The 25,709-nt window shown below is 43.6% G+C and overlaps 1 protein-coding gene across 2 annotated transcripts in view; it reads left to right on the top strand.

The window, feature by feature from the left end:
* The window catches only part of LOC147614617 (protection of telomeres protein 1a-like), a 73,560-nt gene extending 59,188 nt beyond the window's left edge, over window positions 1–14,372 (top strand). The window contains exons 5-10 of one of the 2 annotated variants that reach the window (XR_015262932.1): window positions 11,718–11,809; window positions 11,920–12,222; window positions 12,318–12,394; window positions 13,123–13,181; window positions 13,768–13,871; window positions 13,951–14,089. Coding sequence is in view for 1 of the 2 variants with exons in the window: in XM_086779892.1 (XP_086636018.1) it covers window positions 11,718–11,809; window positions 11,920–12,222; window positions 12,318–12,394; window positions 13,123–13,181; window positions 13,659–13,871; window positions 13,951–14,193 (987 nt within the window). In the remaining variant the exon portion in view is untranslated. Of the gene's footprint in view, window positions 1–11,717; window positions 11,810–11,919; window positions 12,223–12,317; window positions 12,395–13,122; window positions 13,182–13,658; window positions 13,872–13,950 lie in introns of both variants that reach the window. The other variant, XM_086779892.1, reaches the window with a different exon arrangement.
* The last annotated feature ends 11,337 nt before the right edge of the window (window positions 14,373–25,709 follow it).

Genomic DNA, 25,709 nt, shown 5'->3' on the forward strand with positions numbered 1-25,709 from the left:
CAATTGCTCTGTAGCAAGGGCAGAAGCTGTGAGTTGCTGCAACGTATGTTTTGGGTGCAATTCAATACCCGATCTATATGCAGGTTGCAATCCAGAACGAAACTTCCTCTTTCTTTCCTCCTCAGAGATTAGCATGAAGGGAGTCACTTCCAGCAACACTTTCCAAAATTTGTTAATATACTGTTGCACACTCTCGTTATCTTTTTGTTCCAGCCTATCCCACTTTTGAGTGAGAGTTTGCTCTGCATTGGGTGGCAAGAACTGAGCATAAAATCTATCTTTGAATTCCTTCCAAGTAGAGATGGGATCCTTGGTGATCTTTTCGGTGATCCACCAATGAGCAGCAGTGCCTTTCAGAAACATGCTAGCATGGCGCACCTTCGACTTTTCTGTAAAGTCTTCATCGCTAAAAGCAATGTCGAACTGTGCCACAAACGCTAACACCTTAGAAGCATCGTGTTCACCATGAAAGACATCAAATTTGACAGATTTATCACCTGCTTTGAACTCCTTGAGCTTCCTGGTATGAGGCTCATGGTCCTCTCTTTTTCTTTTCCCCTTATCCAACGGGGTAGCCGTGTCTGCATGGGCTCCATGGGCCATCATAGAAGCTTCATGGGGTACGGTGGCATGTGCTCCACGAACTCGAAGCTCTGATGCATGTGACTTGCCTGCATGTGGCATGGTCTCTCCATGAGACAACTCAGAAGGCAAAATTTTTCTGGAAGTAGACCTGTCACCATGAGATACATATCTTGCATGCATGTGACTTTCGTGCCCTCCATGAGCACTGGCATACATATTTCTGTCAGGCTTAGTGCCTTGGGGAGAGGATGCATGACGAGAGGTGACAGTCACCTCTTCCTTTTGCATATAAGATTTCAGCCTCTGGGATGCAGGATCTCCATGCTTTAAACGAGGTGGATTTCTGAATTTCAGCTCTCCGTCATCCCCCTCTTTGATATCACCTTTGCGAAGGAGATAGGCAAGTGCCAACTCCCTTGGTTTCTTGCCCACTTCACGAGCCATTGATTCAAAGGTTACATCAACCATAGCATCAGCCTTCCTGGCTTCAATAGCACTTTGCAGATGAGGATCTTCATGCAAAAACTTCAATTCTTGCTCTTGAGCCTGCAAAAGTTTTCTCATATGTTCCATTTCAGCCCTCATAGCATCAGGGTCTTGTTCAAGCATAACTGTCTTTCCTGGAGACAGTTGACCTTTGGATTCACTATCCATAACCCTTTCAAGGGGCTTGTGTCTACCTCGCAGGGCATCAGACCCACGAGAAGCACTAGAGGGACCCCTCGAATTTGGTACTTCCAAAGGGTTGCCTTGGCTGTCCATTGTGTTCAAAGTTTGCTAAAAGCGGGATGTCCAATACATAGGTTCGTTTCCCCACTAGGAAGAGGGAAACAACCGTGCTCTGATACCAATGAAACCGATCCCGTCAAGTGGGAAAGACTCAATTGGACACCTACACGTTTAATAGCACAACTTTAAAACCACAAATATGAAATGGACAACTTAAAACAACTTGAAATTTAAATGAACAGAAATGGAAAGATGGACACCAGCACTGGGGCCGGAACGGGCCGACCCCCCCCTCAATATATGATATATTTATTGGGAGTATTTAAAGAATACAATGCTCCACGGGTTCTGAGAACCAGATCATGTCCATGTACATATGAAAACAGTACTAAACAAATAGCTCGAATTTCGATGTAGAAAAACTCGGAGCAGAACGACCACTAGTGTGGTCCAATCACTACGGTCCTGTGCTTTCACTGGACTCCGCGGAGAGCACCACACTGGTGTTCCGAGACCACGCACAGACAGGCGCTCTCGTACTAACGCCTGGCTCTCCCGATCTCAGCACCTTTGGACCGAGGTTCGCCCATATAGCTTGGACAACCCGGCACCGAACAGGTGTAGGCCGAGCAGGACGAATCTTTTACCAGATTTAAACATATAAATGCTTTACTCAAATCTGAAAATCACTTACTTGTAGATGGTTGATAGGAAACCAATACTTGTGGTTTGCTGAGGATGAAACCACCCTTGTTGAAGAAAGAGTAGCCTCGTAAAGACTCACCAAGACAAGTACCACTGATGAAGATTCAGCCGCCTGAGAGTATGAGAGAAACAGCCACTAGGAAGCGCCTGGTTGCAAAGAGCCGGCTGACTGTAGGAAGGGAAACGTAGCCCTCAAAAGGTGGCAGCTGCTGTGCAGGGTAGGCAGCCGCCTATTGGAGAGGAAGGAGGGTGTAGTATGCAGCCTGCAGGTAACTCCAGTGCTGAGTAGGGGGCAGCGCAGCCTACGGTGCAGTCGCCTGTAGAGTGGAGGGAGAAACAGTCGCTTCCTTGGGAGGTGTAACAGCCGCCAGATGCTGTAGATGAAAGAGCAGCCCACAGGATGACCAGCGCGGCCAGCAACAGAGTCAGCCGCCTGTAGAGGAATGGAGCGCAGTCTGCTGTTGTAGGAGATGGTTGCAGCCAGCCCCCTGTAGAGAGAGAGGCAGTCGCCTGTAAGGGATGGTTGCAGCCAGACGCCTGTAGAGAGAGGCAGTCGCCTGCTGTGGTACAGCCGTACAGAAGAAACCGCCTGCTGTGGTACAGCCGTACAGAGAGAGAGATTACACCGAAGATAGAGGGTCGCCGGCCTGTCTTTCTCCACGATGAAGGAAGCGAGTCCTCCCTTACGAAAGGTGGTGATGTTTTTTTGTAAGGTTTGAAGAGGGAGTTAATACTTGAGATTCCCACGCATGCATGAAGGGGACTAGTGGGGGTTGGTGACCATGCCCACCCCCACACTCACTTAAAAGTGAGGCTCCCCACCTTGGCCCCAAAGTGGGTGCCCAAAGGGGGTGCCCACTTTTAAATAAGTGTGGACCCCTAACCTTATAAATCAAAGGGTTAGTATTTAAAACATTAAAACAAACATGTGCGATATACTTACCACCTGTTCACATGCACTGAAACTTGTCAGAATACAGGGCACACTTCACGACTCACTGGCAGGCGTCCCCGCTCAGTAAGTAACACGTCAGGCAGGCAAACACACGAATACATGTCATGCGAAAACAGTTTCAAACATGCAAAGTATGTGTGCATGTGCAAAAAGTAACATGGACATATCTCCCGTTCATGGAACATGTACAAAATATCTGTCGGCACAAAACTGGCACGACATAAAACATAAAAACCTGGTCTTCCTATGGAGTGACAGTCCCATAGGTAAGACACAGTTCCAGGCACGAGTTTCCCTAGGTGTGACAGTCCCATAGGTAAAACACGGCACGAATACTGGCTCTTCCATGGCGTGACAGTCCCATGGATCGAACACAGTCCAGGTCATACACGGGTGGCACTAATCTGGCTCCCGTCCATACGACACCATCCTGCTAACACACGGGTGGCACCAGTCTGGCTCCCGTCCATGTCAGCAAAATACTGGCCTCTTCACATGAGACACCGGCCTGGCCTCAAGTGAACGAGACGCAAAAATGTGGGAATGGACCAAATGGTCGGCCAATTGGTGACATCCTCCGTTTGCGCTGGGGTCTCCTCCTGGAGGGGAGCAAAGTTGTTCCTCACTGGAACCCAGTGATGCTGAGACTGACTGCTGTTGCATCGGTCTCTGGGCATGCTGCTCTCCCTCGACGGCGCCCCTGTCCAGGCTGCCAATCCGAGGTCTCTGTGGGCTGAGCAGGTGTCGCGGAGGCTGCCTGCCGAGCCGCATCTGTGGGCGGGCCATCGGGGGCCTGCTGCTGCTGTGAAGGTCGAGGTCTCCTACGAGGGCAAGCCTTGGCCAGGTGACCGATCTGCCTCCATATAAAACACTGATTCGGGAGCCCCGAAAACTCCACTCTCTGATCGATCCATCCCCCCCCTATCTTAGGTAGCTGAATGACCTTCGGAAGGGAGGAGATGTCAGGAACCAAAACCCTGACCGAAGGCAGGCCAGGTGCTCTAGCCACCAGTGAAGCTGCTGTGGGGCCAGTCTCAAGCACCGAGCCCACCAATGCTCCTATCCTAGAAAGGAGCGGGAGGTACTCGCGGCGGAGTCCAGGGAAGCAAACCGTGACATGGAATAGGCGCTCTCCCTCTCGGCCGCTGTTGGGTCGAAGCCATGCTGCCAAGGTCTGAAAAAGGCCCAAGTGCCCCTAATGTCAAGGGAACTCATGGCTAGGACATGGGCCACGGCCCACGCTCTGGGCAGACTCGAACTCAATCTGGTAGTGTCTGCAGTCCAGTAACTGAACATCTAGGATCTTGCCCACATCTGCAAGAAGGCGGGCCTGGAGAAGATCCCGGATCTCCCCTCTGCTGGGGCGAGTGCCGACTATACGGCAGATGGTGGAATGTGCCTGGAGGCGTTCCACCTCTGCGGCGAGGCTCGCTTCCTCTTCTGGCGAAAGAGAAAGCCTGATGGGGATATCCTCAGGGGCGGGCGAGGGGGCTGCGGACGAGTCTCTCTGAGGCGGGGCGGGAGGAAACTCCATCAGTGTCTGAAGCTTAGTCGAAGGCAAAGCGTGAGCGGAGTGTCCTGCAAGAACCGAGCTGCACAAAAGGTGGAGCGGGTGGGGGGCGGAGGGGGAAAGGGGAAAGACAGAGGAGGGAGGGGGGGGGGAAAGGGGGCGGAAAGAAAATGAGGGGAGGGGCTTAAAACAGAGGCGGCGAAAAGGCAAGGGGGGGGCGGATGAAACACGAAAAAAAGGGGAGGAATATGTGTTTATTGGATACTCCCTTGAGAAAAAGGGATAGAGGTGTTATAGCCTTGCTACACGTGAGTTGAGGGTAAGTAGGGATGTTGTTTTTTATGAGATGAGCAGCTGGTATGCTGCTGAAAAGGAAGCTGTTGGGGCTGATGTGAGTGGAAATGTGGTTACACAGAATGCAAGTCAGCAATCACAGTCTTTGAGTGGACCAGGAGAGTTCTCATCTAGTGGTTCAGTTGTTGATAGACCATGGAGTGGCAGGCTGCGTCATAATACCAGTCCTACAAATGTGATTAGTACATCACATAAAGGCAAAGAGAAAGTGGTTGAGCCCCTTAGTATGCGTGACATTTCTGCAGGGCATTCTCATGTTGATGGAGGGTCTAGTGGCTCAGAGATGAGCCTTGATGAGGATCTTGGGATACTAGCTATGAGAACACCTGTTGTAAAGAAAGCTATGGAAGGCGGAGGGGGCGGGTCACGGAGGAAGGGGAGAGAGCAGGGACGCGAAGGAGACGGATGAGCAGAGGCGGGGGGGCGCGAATGAGCAGAGGCGGGGGGGCTGGCGCGAATGAGCAGAGGTGGGGGGAGCAGACGCAAAGGCAGATAGGACGGGGCAGGCAGGTGGAGCAGACGTGAGGGCGGGGAGGGGAGTGTGCGTGCAGGTTGCAGCGCGAGCAAGGGGGGAGCGAAAGCTTCAGCGAGCTCAGATTTGCCAGCCAAAAGCTTGGCTTGGATTAATCAAGTTGGCTCATTGGAACCTTAATTGGACCATAATCCAATTTTTTTTGAAAATGTGGACCCTTAGGGTAAGGTCCCTTATACCATTTTTAATTAATTCCTAATGCACATTGGAAAGTTCATTTTGAACTTCTATTTTAGGAGAATCCAATTTAGACACTAAGAGGATTTTTATATCCAAAGATATCTCAATTTAGGATTCTCTCTCTATATATTTTCTCTCTCTAGGCCAAAACAGGGTAAAAACATGATCTTTCTTCTATTTCAGAGAGGGGAATAATTACAAGAAGAGAAGGGGAGGTTCTTACACCTTTACACCTCAAAAGCTGGAGGGAGGAATCTTACACATACAAAAATGTGCTAGTTGGTGCCTGGATAATATAATATGAGAGTGGAGCATTGATATTCAACATCTCTTCACGGGAGTTTATCTTCGTGAGTTACAACTGTCGAGGGGGATATTTCTGATGACCAAGCTCAAGCACACCTCTTCAAGAGCTGTAAACCTCTGTGGGTAGCAGTTTCCGTCGCCATCTCCCGCAAGCAGTATCACACCGTTGCAATGGACTATGGGTCCTCGTCCCTCCTCTCACCTCAAATAACTCACACACTCACTAGCATGCGTTAGAGAAGGTAATTAGCAAGAGCAAGACTCTGTTGCACAATGGAAGAGTATATTGCATTATGAGAGAAAGTGACTTATATACAAGGCCATAAGTGTTCACACACACTTAAATTGTGGCCAGTTGTGCACCCAAGGCTCATAAGTGGCCTATTGCCTATAGAATGCTTAATCTCATAGTACATACATGAAGAACATTCACAGAGAATCCATTCTAGCTTGTTTCCATATGTTGTTGAAGCGAGAATCGCCATAAGTATTCCGAAGGACTATTTCTAGGTATAGAAATGTGTGTGTAATTCAACTTTGCCTAGAGCTAAGGATTATGATCAACTTGGTTGCACGAGATAGTTCTAGGGAGATTGAATAGGCAATGGAGAAGGGCATGCCACCTCTACAACCTGTTCTAGTTGGAGATGTTTTTCTTCTAAGAGCACTTTGATTTGAGCTTGCTACTTACTACTTTGGTATTGTAATTTGTGATAGCTCTGTCTTGCCCAGTGTAACTATCATTACCTTGGCCATGAATCAGATGGATAAAATTCATTCTTTTAATTGGTACCAAATAGTTAATTAACAATGAAGAGTTAGTTTAGTATCAAATTTATTGCTTTAGTATCAAACTTAACACTCTTAGACTAGTAAATTCATTAATGTTAATGTAGAGTTCCCACTAGGATTAACTCTTCATTGAATTCCGTCGTTATACAATCCAGTGGAGTACCCTAAAACAAAGATACATCATAGTATCAATAATAAGGACATGATAGGGTTTGGCTAGCGTGTCGCTAGCCAAACCTTAGGCTATCTTGAGGAGCTTGCCAGGGGACCCTATCTACTTCGATGATGACCTCACATGGATGCAACTGGAGCACAGAAGATTATGCATGCCGAAGATCAAGGCAGCACGCAAAGAAGGGAAGAAGGCACATTATAGGGATGGTCACATCTACATTGATGGGAAGAGGGTCGAATAGCGCCATCTGGCCTATGAGACACGGAGGAAACAACATGAAGACAAAGAGATACACATAGCAATCTGGAACTGTAATGGAGTCCTATGGACACATCCAGGGAGACTTGAGGAGGTGATGGAGGGTCGGGATATCATCTTGATGACAGAGACACATGAGAGCCCGGAGAGGGGCTTACCACGGGTTGAGGGTTTTCAGTGGGAGTCAGCTCATCGACAGGGGATGAGACAGGCCACCTCCCGAGATTCAGGAGGTATTGCAGTGCTTTTCAGGCATGGGTTACATGACCATGTTCGAGTCGTAGCACGAGACTCGGAGGCGAGATACATGTGGATTAGCTTACGCCTCTCGGAGACCAGATGGATTTATATCGCCCTTTGCTACTTTCCTCCGAAGGGGTCGCGGTTTGCCACCACCGAGGAGCCGGGTGGAGGAGAGGCTAGTGAGTCTTTATACTGTCTTATCTGAGGAGATCTTACACTATTCGACACTGGGAGAAGTCTTCTTGATGGGGGACTTCAATGCACGGACTCAGAGCAGACAGTGCGAGATCTATGACTTTGAGGATCCCTTGAGACTAGAGCCGCTAGCTACAGAGGATACAGGGACCACTCGGATCTCCGCTGATGGAGGAGCTGACAGCACTGGATATGGGCAACATTTGCTGGAGCTTGGGGCCCGACACCATCTCGTTATTTATAACGGGATGACTCAGTGGCCAGATTCAGGTGGGTTGACTTGCTTTCCAGTGGGAGGCGGCAGTAGTACAGTGGATTATGTGATGGGATCCCGGGAGGTAGCAGATATGGTGTCTCACTTCACCGTACCACCATGCCCCATTGGGGCGGATCATACATACCTATCCCTCACTTTCAGGAGCTTATTGGAGACCCACCCACCCATCATACAGCCACCACGCACTATTTTTCACTTCACTCAGGACCTAGCCGAGGTGTACGACTATCATGTTCATGATCAGCTATTTGCGTTAGATCCATCGGCACCCATGGCCATGCTCACCTCCCAGCTCTCACATGTACTGCACTCCGTAGCCGCGAGGAGTTTCCCATACCACATATAGACAGGATGGCCACCTACATCTGGGAGCATGCCCCAGAACCGATGGTATGATGATGAGTGCAGAAACCTTTACCGCAGTCTCCAAGTGCAGAGGGCTCGTGGGGAGATCACCCAGAGACAGGCAGGGAGGAGGATGCATACTCTCACGGTTCACCCGCCGTAAGCGGCGAGCTTATGAGGAGGCTCAGTACTGGGACACATATCACATGCTCATGAGCAGAGATGATGCTGCTGCTTGGAGGAGACTCAGAGAGCCCCGTCCTCCCACACCTATTGCCGATCCTCAGACCTGGCAGACATATGCAGAGAGACTTTATGATGTGCCTGCACAGCCCCCTATACCACAGCCCACAGAGCCATGCTCCACAGTCTCCACCTTCTTCACCCCACCAATGGTTAGGAGGGCCATATGCCGACTCCAACATGGACGGGCGACAGATCATACAAGATTACAGGGAGAGCATCTCATCTATGCTATTGATACATTGGCACCATTTCTTGCTCATCTCTTCAACAGAGCTCTGTCAGAGGGGTTTCCGGCTGAGTGGACGATGCACACTATTGTGCCGATCCATAAAGCGGGAGATGTACTAGATCCCGGGAACTACAGGACCATCATGATTGGCCATATATTGGCCAAACTATACGGGGCAGTTTTGGAGGCAAAGCTGAGCACTCATGCAGAGGCTAGGGGATTGAGAGCAGCAGGCCAAGCAGGCTTCCGTCGAGCCTTCTCGACCATCGACCACATTTTTACATTGAGGTGCCTGATTGATCAGGCCAAGGCACGGAGGCAACGGCTCTATTGTTGCTTTGTGGATTTCCGCAAGGTAGTTGATACTGTGCCCAGAGAGCGCCTCTTTCGGCGACTACAGACACTAGGCATACCTTCAGACATGATGTGGGGCATATACAGGCTATATGAGCAGGTCTTTGGGAGAGTCCGATGCCCAGGAGGCTTGTCCGACACAGTTGCTAGCACCATTGGTGTGAAGCAGGGGTGCCCGCTCTCCCCCACGCTCTTTGGGCTCTATATTGATGAGGTGGTCGATTACATCACACAGGGAGGAGGCTCTGGGGTTGAGCTATCAGGTATTACTGTCCATGTTATGCTTTATGCTGATGACATCGTCTTGGTATCCGACACGCAGGTTGGGCTTCAAAGACACCTTGTGTCTCTTGATGACTTCTGCGCACAGCAGGGGCTCACATTGAACCTTGGGAAAACCAAGGTTATGATCTTCCACACTTCACCCGCAGTCAGGAGCCACACTACTCTCACATTAGCAGGAGGGCGGGTCGAGGTGGTGAGCTCTTATGTTTACCTTGGCATCACATTTACTAGCTCAGCTGGACGCTTCTCCATGGCTCAGGCAGTTCGAGACAGAGTGACCCGGGGGTATGCAGCTCTTGCTGGCCTTGAGCGTCAGTGTCATCAGGCACATTTTCAGGAACCCCGCACGAAGGGGTGTCTCTTTGATACATTAGTGACACGAGCCTTGATGTATGCAGCAGCGGTTTGGGCACCAGGGCTTGCAGCCTCCACATGGGTACAGCTGGAGAGACCACAGATCTTGATGCTCTCGAGGATGATACGCAGCAAACCATCCGTCCCGCACGACATTGTTCGAGCTGAGTTTGCTGCACCACCTATGGCAGTGGAGGCATTGTTCCAGACGATCTCCTTTATATACAGGATGAGGGAGATGCCCACGGAGAGATTATCCCGCCGAGCTTTTGAGGCATCCAGACAGCTGGCCGAGGCTAGACACACTGGATCTTGGTATGCACAGATGCTACAGTGGTTCTCACATCATGGGATAGACATTGAGCGGTTGCCACCTTTTCAGTATGATCAGTCTGCTCCACGGGGTTACCTCTCTCTCAATGAGAGGAACAGAGTGATGAGACAGGACATGGCAGCGCTACATACAGGAGACATGGACAGCACCAGAGAGCCCACTACCACCGAAGATGTTGTATTACAGAGACCACTTTATGAGCATCTCAGGGGATGGGCTTATACATCGACCGCGGTACATGGATGTATACATGCCACACAGCTCTCGCGTTGCTATTGGACAGCTACGAGTCTCATCACATCAGCTAGAGATAGAGGCTGGGAGAGCGGTACGGGTTCCCAGAGCTGAGCGGATATGCAGATTGTGCCGCGAGGAGGTGGAGAATGAGGATCACTTTGTATGTAGATGTAGAGCCCACCAGGGGGTCAGAGATAGATATGCAGGATTGTTTGAGGAGCACTCTTCACTACATCAGTTGATGGAGGCCTCGGACCAGCGACAGCTTGGCGGACTACTACTAGAGCTTCATAGTTCTCGAGAGAGACTCCTCCAGACACCTGCTCCCACTAGGGGTGGGAGACAGTCCCAGCTCACAGATTTCTTCCAGAGAGCTATGCCAGTGCCAGCTGATGTACCACGTGGGGTGACCGCACAGAGAGCAGAGGAATTGAGAGCCAGGAGGAGACCTAGACAGACTGGACATAGAGCACCCCAACTCTGTCAGCGAGAGATAGCAGCTATCCGAATGAGACACCAGATGGAGACACAGGAGAGGCTAGCTCGCTTTCATTCAGACTCAGGGTACATGTTCATGCCATTCACAGCCTCAGCATCGGCAATGTATGATAGCTTATATCCCTCTTATGGCACTGGATGGAGTTAGACATAGATCTGCATAGCATGCTTGTACTACCCCTTCAGCATATAGAGATGCATCTTGCCTTAGCACTCCATCCACATCCCCACCCCCCTTATATTGTTTGTATATGGGCTCCACCGATCCATGATGATTCACAGTTGTACCCAGACACATGCACACTTTTTCTTTTGTTTCTTTTCTTCCGATGACCGGAAGAACACAGTTGTATTATTTTTTGTCTCGTAGGCCGACTTTGGCCTCTCGTAGACGTTAATATATCTTTCTTTCTTTCTTTCTTTCTTTCTCTCTCATCTCTTAAAGTTTGAAGTGATAAAAGTGGATTGCTAAAGACTCGTGAAACTCAGGATAAAGAAGGCGGTGTGAGACTTTGTGTGACAGGATCCTTCATTACACATAACTCCGCTACATGTTACACCCAATCCCTCCATGACTGCCATTATGAGAGCAATGGCACTCTCAAGACCAAAGTTACTACAATGACTTGTGTCCAAGTGAGCCAAGCCCTAGCTTTTATAGTTGCAAGGTGTCCTGTTAAGGATACTTCACACCTTGTCGAAACCTGAAATCTTTCTAGATTTCATATGCTACTCATGTTATGTGAAGTGTCCTTAACTTAAGGATGCTTCACACCTTGCCAAAAGCCTGATTCTGTCTAGATTTCATATGCTAGCCATGTTATGTCCTTATCAGGACAAGAGAGTTTGCTGAGCAGGGGTTCCAGGTGCAACATGATTCCTGCTTCCATATGTAAGAGTCAGTTTTCCTCCTTGAAAATTTGTACACTTCAAGGAGTTGATTTGATGAATTCTTTTGACGTAGAGTACCTTGTGTTTCTATACCGGCTTTCCAAGGACATACTCTTAAATTGTGAAGGCCTTGTGGTTTGTGTGACAGATCTTGGTGGTAGACCATCGAGAGTCTACTCATACTATCATATTGTATGTTTGGGATGGCACAGATGCTCCACCTTCTTATTTGGCAGTGCCGTAAGTGTCTTAAAAGCTTGGAAATCGAGTTTGTTTACATGCTTTGAGTTTTTGCTACTTGGGTCAAGAAATATTCTTTTATAATCATGCTGATTTTCTGGTGAATATAGGTCTGATACACAAGGGAGAGAGAGCCACCACCAGGATCTCCCAGCAGAAACGAACCCAGAGGGCCTTTCCCCTCTTACGAGGGAGATTGTTTCGTCCTTTCCTCCTCTTGGCACTGTATTGCCGGTTGTTCCGGACATACCCATAGAAGAGCTTCCTCTTCAGCTGCCCACACCCGGTGATTGGATCAAGTTTCGCAACTTGACATGCAGAGTGCATACTGGAATTTATGAAGCTGTGTTTGTGCATGAGAGCAAGATAAGTCTACTGTCATCCAACTGCGAGCTAGTTAAAAAATGCGAAAGGTACTTTCGGGTTTCTTTCCATGTAAAGCTCCCTACAGTTTTTATGGACAAGATCCGTGTGACCTTTAGTGTTGAAATGTTCTTTTTGTATGCAGAACATTTCAAGAGAGGATTCTTGATGATGGTGGGCGTTTGCCTCAGTGGGCTCCAAAACCTTTACATTCTCTCACAGGTAACATCCTAGTTGCATTGAGTATCCGTACTCTTTATCTCCTATTGTGTACAGTATGTATGGCACCATGCGTTTTGTTCCATACATGAACTTAAAAAGCCAAGCCTCCAAGGTCCATTCATAATTGCATGCTGCATGTGTGTGCATGACAGCATGTGGGTTTAACATAGGGGGTTTTTTAAGTACTTGTTTAAAGGTAAACCTTCAAAATTCTATTTTTGTTAAGGGGTTTTTAAATGCAATTTTAAATAAGAACATGTAAGTCTGTGGATGCATGTGACATAAGTTTCTGAATATCTAGAAAACACATTGCTAACAAAGCATGTTACCCAGGCCGTGGTGCCCTGCATCTTGACTCCTATAATGACAAAGCATGAAATAAGATAGGCTTAACAAGAACATGATGCAATTATTTCATATGAGGATATGCCCAATGATGAAGCATAGGTAAGGAGCGAACCTGCCTCCTTACTCAAAAGGCAAAACTAAAAATTACAGATACCAACTGCATTATCATGTACTTTGTGATAGGACACGTAGACATATTGGGCACTCACAAGAAAAGTTACAGAACTCCATTAATATCAAAACTCACAGCCATCTGTATTCAGAAGATACATCTTTCCTATTGAATGTTTGCTAATATACTTTTTTTAGGACTCTATTTTTAGATACATTTGGCATATGCAGAAAGCATCTTCATGGACCTAAGTTGAAATGGATTGCAGTGACAGATTATGAACACGTGCCTTTTTCGACTCTAAGGGAGATCTTAAATCATCCTCAGGTATTGTCACAGACCCCCTTTCTCTTTTTGCTTGCCATTATCTCACTTTTTTTTTGGCGAGTTACAACACTCTAACGGTAGTGTTTTTACTAGCAACTGTAGCTACTGTGAAAATAGCAGGAATAGCCAAAAGCACAAAAATAATACCTACCCCCCCCCCCCCCCTCTCCAGAACACTCCTGCCGCCCCTAACCCGGTGTGGAGAGAGTCAGCCGGCACAGTCCGCCATTTGATTCATTGTTTTTGGGCACCGGTAGAGATGACTATCACTGCCTCCCCGGTGCGGGCTCTCCCTCCCAAGTTGCCAGGCGGCCCTCTCAGGGTGTTGGGGCAGCCAGTTGGCTGCAGTTTTTCAGACTTTGTGATTAGTTAGATTTCTTCTTGCATTAGGATCTGATTGGTGCTCTGATTAAGATTTATCAATAAAGGTGTACCCTCCCATGATTGAAAGACAACAAATGTGGCTTTGTTTTACAGGTGACATTCAAGTTCCGTTGTCTGGCACGAGTGATCTCAATTTTACCATCAGCAGTAGAAGAGTTTTGTGTATTGCAGAGCTCAGTCAGCTCATCTGATACCCTGCCAGGAAATCAAAAAGTTCAAGATTCCTCTGCATATATGTACAGAATACGACTGACGTTGGAAGATGCCACAGCAAGGATCCATGCTTATTTATGTGGTGAAGATGCGGTAAATGCCCTGCTCACAGTTCTTTCTGTACTCTATATGAAGAATACATGAAGGGAGCTTATATGTTCTTGAACTGCAGGAACAGTTTTTTAACGGCCATCCAGCTGCCAACCTTAAGAACTATAGTGCCACGGTAGGTGCACTCCAAAGGAAACTCCACAAGCTTCTTGGATTTGAAGAGTATAGCCCATATGGAAGTGCCAAGTCAGAAACAAGATACAACCCTCCATGGATCAAGTGTTGTTTGAAATCTTATTACTTGCAACAAGAGAATCCATGGGATACTAGGCACTTCAAAATATTTGGAACAATACTTCTCTAATGCCTGGGGTCAGCGTGGGGTATCAAATCTCTTGTTTTGAGACACTTTGTAGAGCTGTTTTGTCTCTAAGGGGTCGAACTGCCAAGCATTTGTTTAATCTTGTAGCTCCTTTTTTTGTAGTTTCTTTCCGTGTTTTCAACTACCTAGTCTAACAAATGTCTTACCACTGCCCTGATAAATTCTTGTGCTTCAACAAGGCTATATGAGCTTTGGTGTGGCTTTCAAAGGTGGTTGTGCCAAGTGTTGTTGTTGGGCTTGTCATGAAATGCCAGAATTAATGTAAATTATGGCATTTTGGATGTAATTGTCAGGCTACAATGGGCTGGATTAAGAAAGGATAAGCAGGAGTGTGCATTTTTCTCTTCCTTGATACAACAATTTTGAAAACGATGAGGAGGGAGGCTAGTCTAGCTTGTCTCACCCCCTCTCTCTCCACATGCACCCACCCCCCTCCCCCCCCAAAATCGCCTAGGACTCCGGTGTTAGCCGAGGGAGGCACATCTATAACAAACGGGACCACCCCAAATTATGCACGTATAATGTCATGTAGTATAGATGGCTTACACTTGATCATGTGTGACAACATCACCACCTATAGTGCCTCTATACTCATCCTTCCTTAGGTCTGCCCCCAGAAGGTTGCACCATACATAGGTGTTGGTCATACTTGAGTGTCAAAGAGCCAACACTTCTGATGTGCTACATGACTAGGGATCTCATAGGTTGTGAATTACCACTCTACCGAGTTTGTGGCTGGATGTGTAGAGCCTAACTCCTTGTTTAAACATTAGGCATGCGTTTTCGAGCCCACCTCTTGGTTCAATCATGAGACATGCATTTTCAAGTTGGGAGGCTAGCTCTTGGAACTCCAGCAAGGTGGTAGCTAGCCTACTCTCTCAGGTCTTATAGCCCATTAGTAAACCATAGGCCCCAATGGCAATTAGTGGGCCACCAACATGGTAGTCTGTGTCATGAACGCCACCCTACTTTCTCCACACATTGGTTGGATTTTTCCTAGTTCTTGGAGCATGTTGTCTTCATTTGAAAGTGGGCAGGTGGTTGACATTGACTCACCCAACACTTTGGAGACGGGTTTCAGACCCAGAGGGTTGGTTTGATCTCCACCATTGTTAGGTGGGATTACCAAGATTAGTAACCGTGGGAAGGGGTGGAGGGGGATTTCCAGGAGGTACAAATCGGATTGGCCTCCGATGACTATAGCGACACACAGAAAGAGGACTTTTGATTGGACTGACCGGAATAGCATGGGAATGTGTATTGTGAGAGGGTACTTAGGAAGAAGACACCAAAGAATCCCAAAGTTTTAGTCTCCCACTAGGCATCCCAAATTTTGTGTACCTAAATCTAAAGCAAATGTTGACTACACGTGGTACACTAAGGAGAAGAAGGTGGTTCTATTCATGGCGGTATGTCACACAATTGAACAGCTCTCTTATTCAATGAAAATCATAGACAAGTTAACAAGACACAATGGTGTGCATGATACTGACTCAACCATTAACCTCTCAACATTGTTACAAGGCTATTCACTACAACATGCACATTTAGTAGTGGTCACGGTGAGATAGTCCGACACAAACTATGTTAGAAGCCAAATGGGAATACACAAGACCTAGTACACTGGTATGCTACAACAATGACTCCAGTGCTTAAATGAGAGAACTACAAGAGCATCCAAGATCTAGTAAGGAGAGGTTGGTAGGTGAGCATCACTAGCAATAATTAGTGGTGTATTAAATGTTGATGCATGCCAATGAAGTAGCTGTTGAATGACAACATAGTGTATAATTGATTCCTTTTGGATCCACACGATGTCCCTTGAGAGTTCACAATCCACTTGGAAGTTTTCCTCAACTTGGGAGTTCCCACCCCACTTGCATGATGGGCACCCTTGGTGGCTACACTCTCTCTCTCTTTCTCTCTCTCTCTCACACACACACACACATTTACAGTCTATTGCCCTTTTTTGACTCACACCCCTACACCTCCCACCACCACCTACACTCGCATCATCTTTCTCTATGAGCTTATCATGTATATGAGGACCACTTATCCTATTGAATCCCCACCCTAGATCTATCACTACCTCTCTCTGACATCACAACCCAACTCTCCTCTATCATCCATGACTCTACCCATGCTAGCCCTCCCCACACACCACACACTATGGCCAGCCTCTAGAATGGGTGGTATGATGATGAGTATCGAACCACCAGATTTTGCTTCTTACACGGTGAGAAGGATCTCAAACATGTTGGGTGTAGCTGGCGTTCTAATTCTATTCAGTGCTATGCATGGTTCTTTGGTAACTTCTAGTTTGATCAGAGAAACTAATCATAGTACATGAGGTGGAATATAGCTTTCACTTGTGTAAGAAGAGGGCTTTCCTTACCATACGAGAATAGGAATTGTATGAGCTCTTCCTAAGTGGGGCAATTTAGAGACTTGGCACAATTTTCAATTCTTAACTTTTTAACTAAAACTACCTTAAAGAATATTTACAAAGGTTAAAAATGCCATGAAAACATCGTCCATGTATATGTGATTCATTTTTAAAAATATAATGTCAAATGCTGAGAATTATTTAAGCCCCTTACAATCAAGTATATGGAGAACTTCCTAAGACACCTTTATGGCTTTCTTTGTAGTTTTAAAAAGTACCAATTTTTGAAATGATCCAACTTTCAATTAAAAATCTTGCCCAATTTTTTCTTTATACCCATTGGACAAACTTAGTAGTTTCCTCACTTTTCAACATCATGTATAAAAGTTATCTCTGAGAAAAGCATGTACTTGAGCCATTTTAATGTTTAAAGCCACTTTTGTGTCTCAATTACAAGAATACTGTTAATTTCCTTTCATTAACCTTTACTTAAGTTCATAAAAAGTGAATACTAAAACAAATTTGCTCAGTTTTGTTGTTGCGAGATGAAGGACGCCAAGCTGTTGTGGCACAAGATGAAACACATTACTAAGAATTTTTTGGAGTATGTTTCATCTTGTGCCGCAACAACTTGGCTTCAATCATATGAGAATTTCTTTAATGAAGGCTAAATAGTAGCTCTTTTTAAGAGGCTAATTAGTAGCAACAAATGAGTTCTAATTCAAATCTGATCATGTCTCTAATGAGGAGCTAAGACTAATCTATGATCTACGCTGACCTATGATGTCAATTGTTCGAAATTAGTGAGAACTTATTGAGTGATTACACTAATTCTATTCCTAATGACACTTGACGATTAATGGTCTACATTCTAGCAAACGTGAGAGACGACACAAGAATATACAAAGAGTAAGTTTATATTTTATTGAATGCAAGAAGTTACATCATTTTATAGACCTTAGAAAGGTTACTTTTCCTTATCTTTCTCACCTTTACAAGCATGACTCCTTGCATGCCACTAACTTTGGACATTATATCTATGTTTATCCATTTTTCACCTTATTCTATATCATGGACATTTTGCAATTTAAATCTTTAAGACTTTTAATATAAAATTGTATTAAAACTCTCCATAAATTGGTTGTTAAATTTAATCAACCTTGGATCATCATGAGATCTATTGATTATTGTTCGAAATATACATTTTAAATTATCATTTTGCACATCTCTATTGAGAGTCTTTGTATACAAATGTCAAATCTTGTATCTTGTGTACCTTGTGGGTTATCAAGTCTGAACACACATATGCCTAACTTCTGTGTCAACCTTATTCAGGTTGGCTTATATCTACATTTTCTAAGCATTAACTTACTAGTAATTTGAAGATATCGTTATAATTTTTTATAATTGAGTATGCAAGAATATTTACTTACCCTAGATTGAAATACCCTAAAAGTCTTTAATTGAAACACTATTAACCTTTTATTTATTTTTTCCTTTCACTACATAGTGAGGGTAGTGCTAGCACTCATTAGTACAACCCCACCTTGTGGTGATCTTTGCGGAAAGGGGAGGGACATACACACATACATTGACTCTCTCCAACCTTCTAACCTCTCTATAATCTTGCTCCAACCTTCTAACCTCTCTATAATCTTGCTCCAACCTTCTAAACTTTCTATAATCTTGTTGGAACCTTCTAACCTCTCTATAATCTTATTATAATCTTCAAATCTCTCTCTAATCTTGTTTTGCAAACTTCTAACCTCTGCTTAATCTTTCTACAAGTGTCTAACCCTCTTGAAAACTTCTATACCTTTCTAAACTCTCTAATCACTGTCTAACTACTTCTAAATCTATTTGTAGGCTTCTAAAGCTCTTCTCTAGTCCTCTTGAATCTAACCTCCCTATTCCTCCTCTACATCCACTCAAGTCACTTTATCCTCCTCTAAGCAAGTTCTCAGCCATGGCAAGCTCTACTAGAAGACCTAATGTCTCCATCTATGAGTATCTTCTTCACAACTCTAGGGATGATTAAGGTGTGTGAGTTGGAGAGAGATTTATGATTTTATTTTTTTACAACCATGTTCAAGAGGGCCACATAGAGTCAAAGCTTGCAGTATTTTGGACCTTTATTGGATGGGAAGATTGCTAGCTTTTAAGAAAACCAAGAATGAATTTGTGGTGGCAATGGTTCAACATGTGTATATGGCTTCACAAATGAACCTTCCTCCCCAAATGGCAAGAACTAAGTTCCCTTGTAATTATAAGTAATTTGCTAATAATGTGGTTGTGTTCAAAGCATTTTGTTATACCCAAGTCGTTCACTACTTTTGTTTGGTGTATTTCTTTGTACAAACAAATTTCCATCAAGTTACATAGAGAAATAACCATTGAAGAGCTTAAGAGGGACCTTCTAGGCTTTCCATGCCATCATAGGTGAGGCTTTGTTTCCTAGCAAGATTCCTATAATGCTTCTTGGTAATATCATTTTTTTAACACACTCTTACATAGTTCTCTCTAGGTCTAAGGACTATGGAAATCTTCCATTGCCTTTATTGGATAGTATAGAGTGGCCAATCCCAGATAAATAGAGTGTAGATGCTTTCAAACACACAAGATAATTAGTGATATTTAATCCTCTTTGAAGTTCACAAAGTCCTCTCAATAAGTGGGTCTTAGTTAGTATGCTCCCATTCATCTCTGTATGCACATGTTTTGTAAGCTATCACCACAAATCATAAGTAAATTACAATCTAAATAGATGAATAGCTTATTGCAATATGATTGGGATATAGTGGAATGGGGGGATAAGGGGAATGTATATTTCTACAGTGTTGTGATTTCAGTGTTATTATTTTAAGTATCACACTTAGATACTTGAAGGCATGCTCAAATTTATACATCTAATTCTACTATGAGTGATGGATGAAGAAATAGGGGGAGTGGATAAACCGTTGCAATTATATGAGGGTGTATTCACCCGTAGAACTACCGGATCAAACTAGGTGATGGATTGATTAACCTTGTCGAGCTTCACAAATATCCGAGAACACTTGCTAATCATGGGATTTACGAGCATATAAGAGTAAGCTTCAAGTTAGAACAGCGAAAAGTATCCCATTGCTCATGTTGGTAAAGTGCCATTGTCTATGCAAGATGGTAAAATGAAGTGCTTTGGTAGATATACTTCACATTCCAAATATTACAAAGAACCTGGTTTCTGTTGAAGAGATAGTTGAGCAAGGTCTACAAGTGACGTTCAATCCTCAAGGATGTATTAGACTTCAAAAATCAGTGTCTCTTGGTTGCAAAGGGTAACAGAAATGGTAGGATGTTTACTTTGGACATGAACATGCTTGAGCTAAAGGAAGCCATGTTTATGCATGAAACAGGTGTCATTACAAGTATTGACGTATAGCACAACCGCATTTGTCATGTGAATATACATCAATTAAAGCCTATGCAAGCCCAAAATAGTGTTGTAAGTATGTGAAGTATACCAGCTTGGTAAGCAGGCCAAACATGCTTTTCCACATGAAAAGCATATCTATGAAAGGCTGTTAGATGTTATATATTCAGATGTATGGGAATCTATTGAGGCTGAAAGAATTGCATGTTACAAGTATTATGTTACATTCATTGATCACACTAGGAAAGTGTGGGTTTATTTCATGAAGAAGAAAAGTGAGCTGTTTTCTCTCTTTCAGAGATCTAAAGTCTTGGTTGATAAGGAAAAAGGTATGCAAATAAAATGCATGAGATCGTATGGTGGGGGAGAGTATTTCTCCAATGAGTTCAGGGATTTCTTGAGAAAGCACGGAATTAAGAGACAGTTTACGTATAGGTACACTCTACAACAAAATGGTGTTGTAGAAAGAAACAGAACCATGGTTTCTCCCAATGGATGAGAGCAAGATAAAAATCTATCTTATAATTACCCCCACCTATGAACTACAAGGGAGTCCAAAGGTTTATAGGGTATGTAGGTTACTACAAATAGTTTATACTCTTCTATTTTGAGATTTTTCGTCCATTGTACAAGCTTCTCATTGTATTTGAGTGGACAGAAGAGTGCCAACATGCGTTAAAGTAAGCTCTAGCTAGCTCTCTAATCTCGCGAGAGTACCAAACTAGGATATTATATTCCATGTGCATATGTAGATGCTTCTAACTTTGCTATTGGATGTGTATTAGCTCAGTCGCCGTCGAGTGAACACAAACTAGACTACCCTATAAGTTTCACTAGCGAATAACTGTGTAAGGATAAGTTAAACTATACCACCACCACAGAACGTGAAGGATTAGCTATAGTGTATGCGGTGAAGAACTTTTGGCATTACCTATTAGCTAATAAGCTTGTTTTTCATGTTGACCACATCAAGCTTTATTATACTTTATTAATAAACCATTCCCCCTAGGGAGAATCACCAGGTGGTTGTTGATCCTTCTTGAATTTGATTTGACATTAATTGTGAGACCTGTCAAAAAACATGTCATGCTTGATCATCTATCTCGTGTGAAAAACCTGTTGGAGTAGATGATGATCTACTTGATGCTACACTATTTAAGGTTGAAGCTATACCAGAGTGGAGTCAAAAAATTGTTAACTTTGTAGCTAATGGTTTTCTAGAATTGAAGAAGTTAAGGCAAGATCTAGCAAGGAAATTGCTAAAAGAAGCAAATACTTACCAATTGATTCCTGTGAGGTAATGATGACATACTAAGACGTTTCCCTAGGGAGGGTGAATACTTATATATCTTAAAACAAGCACACCAAGGGATAGCTAGTGGTGGACACCACACTACTGCAAGAGAGATATTCAAATCCAAGTATTGGAGTCCCACACTTTTGAAGGATTGTGCATAGGATTGTGCATTATTTATTAGAGGATGTGACGATTGCCAATAATGTGCCAAACCACAAAAAAAGGACATGATGCCTTTACACCCTGTTAAACTTTTAGAACCCTTTTTGAAATAGGATATTGATTTTGTGGGACCCATATGTCTGGCCACAACATCTACCATCCTCGAAGCTTAAGTTTCTTTACAAAAGCATTATTACCCATTTTGGTTATCCTTTTGAAATGGTAAGTGACCAGGGAAAGCACTTAACAAATGATATGATTAAATATCTTACCAACATTCATGATTGCACACATCGTAACAAATCCATGACATACTTCCCACAAGAAAATTTTCAATCCAAGAGCACTAACAAAGTCCTTATTTCTATACTAACTAAAATTGTTGAGGCTCAACACAATGATTGGGAATTTAAGCTAACCGCCCATAGCTTTATGGGCTTCTCGCACCTCTTACAAAGTTGCAATTGGTTGCACACCTTTTAAGATGGTATATGGAGTTGAGGCAGGAATGCCTTGGGAATTCATGATAAGGGTAGCAATAGTAGCTGAGAGAATCAAAGGTAATATGTTGACAGACCGATTGTTCATTCTTAAAGGTAATATGTTGGCATACCAAGTTGTTCATTCTTGAAAAACTTGAGGAAGAACGATAGATTGTTGTGCAAAACATGTTAGCTAAAAAGGATCGCCGAAAGAAAAGGCTTGATAATAATCTCAAGGATTTTAAAAAATGAAATTAGAGATCTTGTACATATGAACAAGGTCTGCCAAAGAAAAAGAAACTCAATTATAAAAGGAAAGGACCATTTAGAGTTTGTGAAATAACCCTAGGGTACCATGCATGTTGAAACTCTAGATGGAGTTGAAATACTACGTTTTCTTAATGGGAGTAAGTTCAAAATGTACTAGGGCAATCTCACCAAAGAAGCCTTGTGAGCTTCATATGATAAGAAAGTAGCCAGTGAGAAAAAAAACTCAAATATACATGGAAAAGAACATTTAGAGTTTGTGAAATAACCCCAAGGTACCATGCATGTTGATACTCTAGATGGAGTTGAAATAGTAGGTTTTCTCAATGGAAGTAAATTCAAAAAGTACTATGGTCGTCTCACCAAAGAAGCCTTGTGAGCTGCACATGATAAGAAAGTAGCCCAAGAAAAAGCTGAGTTAAAAAAAGATCCTTGCTCGACAAGAAGCAAAAGAGAAACAAATTTGATAGCAAAAATGACCCGTGGCTTGATGCAAAGATAAGGGGTCATGCTAGCAGGCTCACAGATGTAAGGGAAAGTCTCCTACACATTCCTCTATCCAAGATGAGGGTAGTTCTTCCATGGGCAAGGCTTCCTCTCTAGTCTTATGATGGTCAACCCTCTTCTACTTTCAGGTACTATGTCAAGGTTTTTTATAGGATCTATAGTTTCTTTTGGAAGGGAGGGACGGCACCTATATCTCATCCATCAGACTCCAATTCCCTAGGCTTATCACCTTCATGGTTTCTGTGTTTGTTTGGCAAGACTCCTCCAGTGTGGTGGCCAATGTATGCAAGGATTTGGAAGGGAAGGATGGCTCCTATATCTCATCCATCAAACTCCAATTCCCCAAGCTTATCACCTTCATGGTTTCTATGTTTTTTTGGCAAGACTCCTCTAGTGTGGTGGCCAATGTATGCAAGGATTTTCCCAGTCCACTAAGAGGACCATCAAGAACTCTTCCAAGACTTCCTCCTCTATCCAGTGTTCCAAGGGAAACTTTGTCCCACTAGGATTTAGATCTAACTCAACTATGTCTACCATGTTACAGTCAAACCCTTGATAGGGCATTAACCAATTCACCAATGGTTTAGAACTTTCACCTTCTAGCCCTAATGGATTGTAGTTCTTATCCAAGGCCACACCTCTGATGGAAACTCATACCATGTTATGGTTAACTCCTCTTAAGAGACATTCTCTTGTTGTAACTCAATTGCCTTCCCTATGGTGATGGTATCATGTAGGTGGCTCCACCATCAATACCCTTCTCTAGAGATAAGGTCAATGTGCCTTAATCTATGAGGACATGTAAGTTATCTTGATCCCAATCATGCACCACTTGAGCAAATCGCAATCTTGAGTAGATCGCAATCATGGCCTTCCTAATAGTATGCTCCTCGAGCCAGGGGTAAGTCCAAGACTCCAAAATTCATGTGGAACATCAATCCTTCAAGGGAAACTGGGACTAACCTCACCATTCTTAGAGGCATAACTTAGCAACTATGATGGCAAAGGGATGCTACAATGACTCTTGTAAGATCCCTCTACCTATATATTAAAATAATGAGGTATTATTTTTTGGAATGCATATTCTAGTGAGAGAATGTAGATTCAATGAGAGATGATGTGGATATAAATAACATAAATTCAAAGGTATGAGAAAAATAAAATTTAAGTTAATTGGCCACACTAGTATGTGCACAAATTTATTTGGGACGTTACCATGTGCACATGTGTAGCTCCCTACAAAAATTAGAGTTAGAAAGAGAAAACAAATGACATTGGAGAATATTGTGAAATAAATAAATGAGTTAGTTTAAGAAAAATTAAGTAAATAAAAATAATATCCAAAGCATGTGTGCTTAGGTGTCATAGCTTTAGCCTTGGCAAATTATAATTAGAAGAGTGCACATTAAATGGACAAAGGTTAAATGGGTAAAGTGTAAAACCTTAGGTTTGAATTTTTTAGGTGTAAAGTTTAAGGTTAATTTTTTGAGCTAAAAAAATAAATTGAATAAGGGGATAAGCTTGAGAACTAATAGAAGACTCAAGCCATGCTTAAAAGAGTGAGTTAACTTGATGTAAGGGTTAGATGCATGTGGAGTGGTTGAATGACAAAATGAGAGGTTAAATGAAGATTAAAGTTGACTTGCATGGATTTTGGTGGGCTACATGTAGTGAGTCATGTGGGAGTGCATTATTAGTTTCCAACCATCATTTTTATGTATAAAAAGGCCCCCACCCTCACATGCAAATGGAGATGGTTAATCTCAGTATATATTCAATCATCGCTAATTTAGGTATCAATTTTAAGTTAGATTAGCTAACATGCTCATGTAGAGGAGTAGCAGAAGAAAGTCCATAAGGTACAGTGAGGTCTTAGCCATGGACCCTAGCCCCACACTCATTCAGTTTTGGCCATCATTTAGGTGGTTCTTTTCCCCCTATAATATCAAGGGCTCGTCAACCAACATATATGTATTTATCTTACCTTAAAAGGTGTGCAAACATTATTATCTTTTTATACCATATAATACATTGAACACACAATCATCTCTCTCTTCTCTCTCTATTTAATTATCATTAAATTTTGCATCATTGTTCTTTATCAAGCTTAGGGATGAGGATCAAGTAAGCAAAGCTTCTGTGCATGCAAAAATACACTCATTGCAAATGCACAAATTTTTCTAGCTTGATTGGGAGTACATTCTACATTGTTTTTAACACCTAGACTATGTTTGTACAAGATTATAGTATAGGGTACTTGCTTGGTACTTTAAATCACCTCAAAGTTTGTTCATTGAGTTGCCCTTTTTGCCTCTTTTCACAACTTTTCAAATTTTACAGTGTTTTTTGAGTGTCACACACACACACACACCCTTTTGCACTACTCACTCCATTGGCTTTTTGACCACCACACCCACACCCTTCTGCACTAACCACCCCATCGGCCCTTTTACTGCCCTACCCTAAACTCTTTTTCCCTACTCACCTTCACCAAGTCTACCTCTCACCATAGCACAATATCCTCACCACACACCTCATGTGTACTCCCCTTAACCTCACCCCTTCAATTGGATTGTAATTTCCAATAATTATTCGTATCAAAGGGTTTCACATTCTGATTTGATCTCAGAAGCAAGTCTGAAAATCAATTCAAATGCATGTGTTAGGCCCAAGTTACCAAAATAAATTAGTTTTTTTTTAGTTTATGTTTTTTGATTTTTTAAAACTTCTTTCCCTTGGCTCATATCTGTAGGCTCGTTCTTGTAGGCTTACATCATATGTCGGCTCGCATCTCAAGGGGGCTTATGCCTCTAGACTCACATATTTTGGACTCGTGCCTCTAGACTCACACCTTTAGACTCACATCCTAGTGGGCTCGTGCCTTTTTTGTATGAAAATACATAGGGTTGTTGAGCTAGACTCACACCACATCTTGTAGGCTTAGGTCTTAGGCTCACGTCTGTAGGCTCATGCATTATGGATTTA

The sequence above is a fragment of the Cibotium barometz genome, chromosome 41, assembly GCF_041138505.1.
Source record: "Cibotium barometz isolate CiBa-2024 chromosome 41, ASM4113850v1, whole genome shotgun sequence".
NCBI classification, from domain to species: Eukaryota; Viridiplantae; Streptophyta; class Polypodiopsida; order Cyatheales; family Cibotiaceae; genus Cibotium; species Cibotium barometz.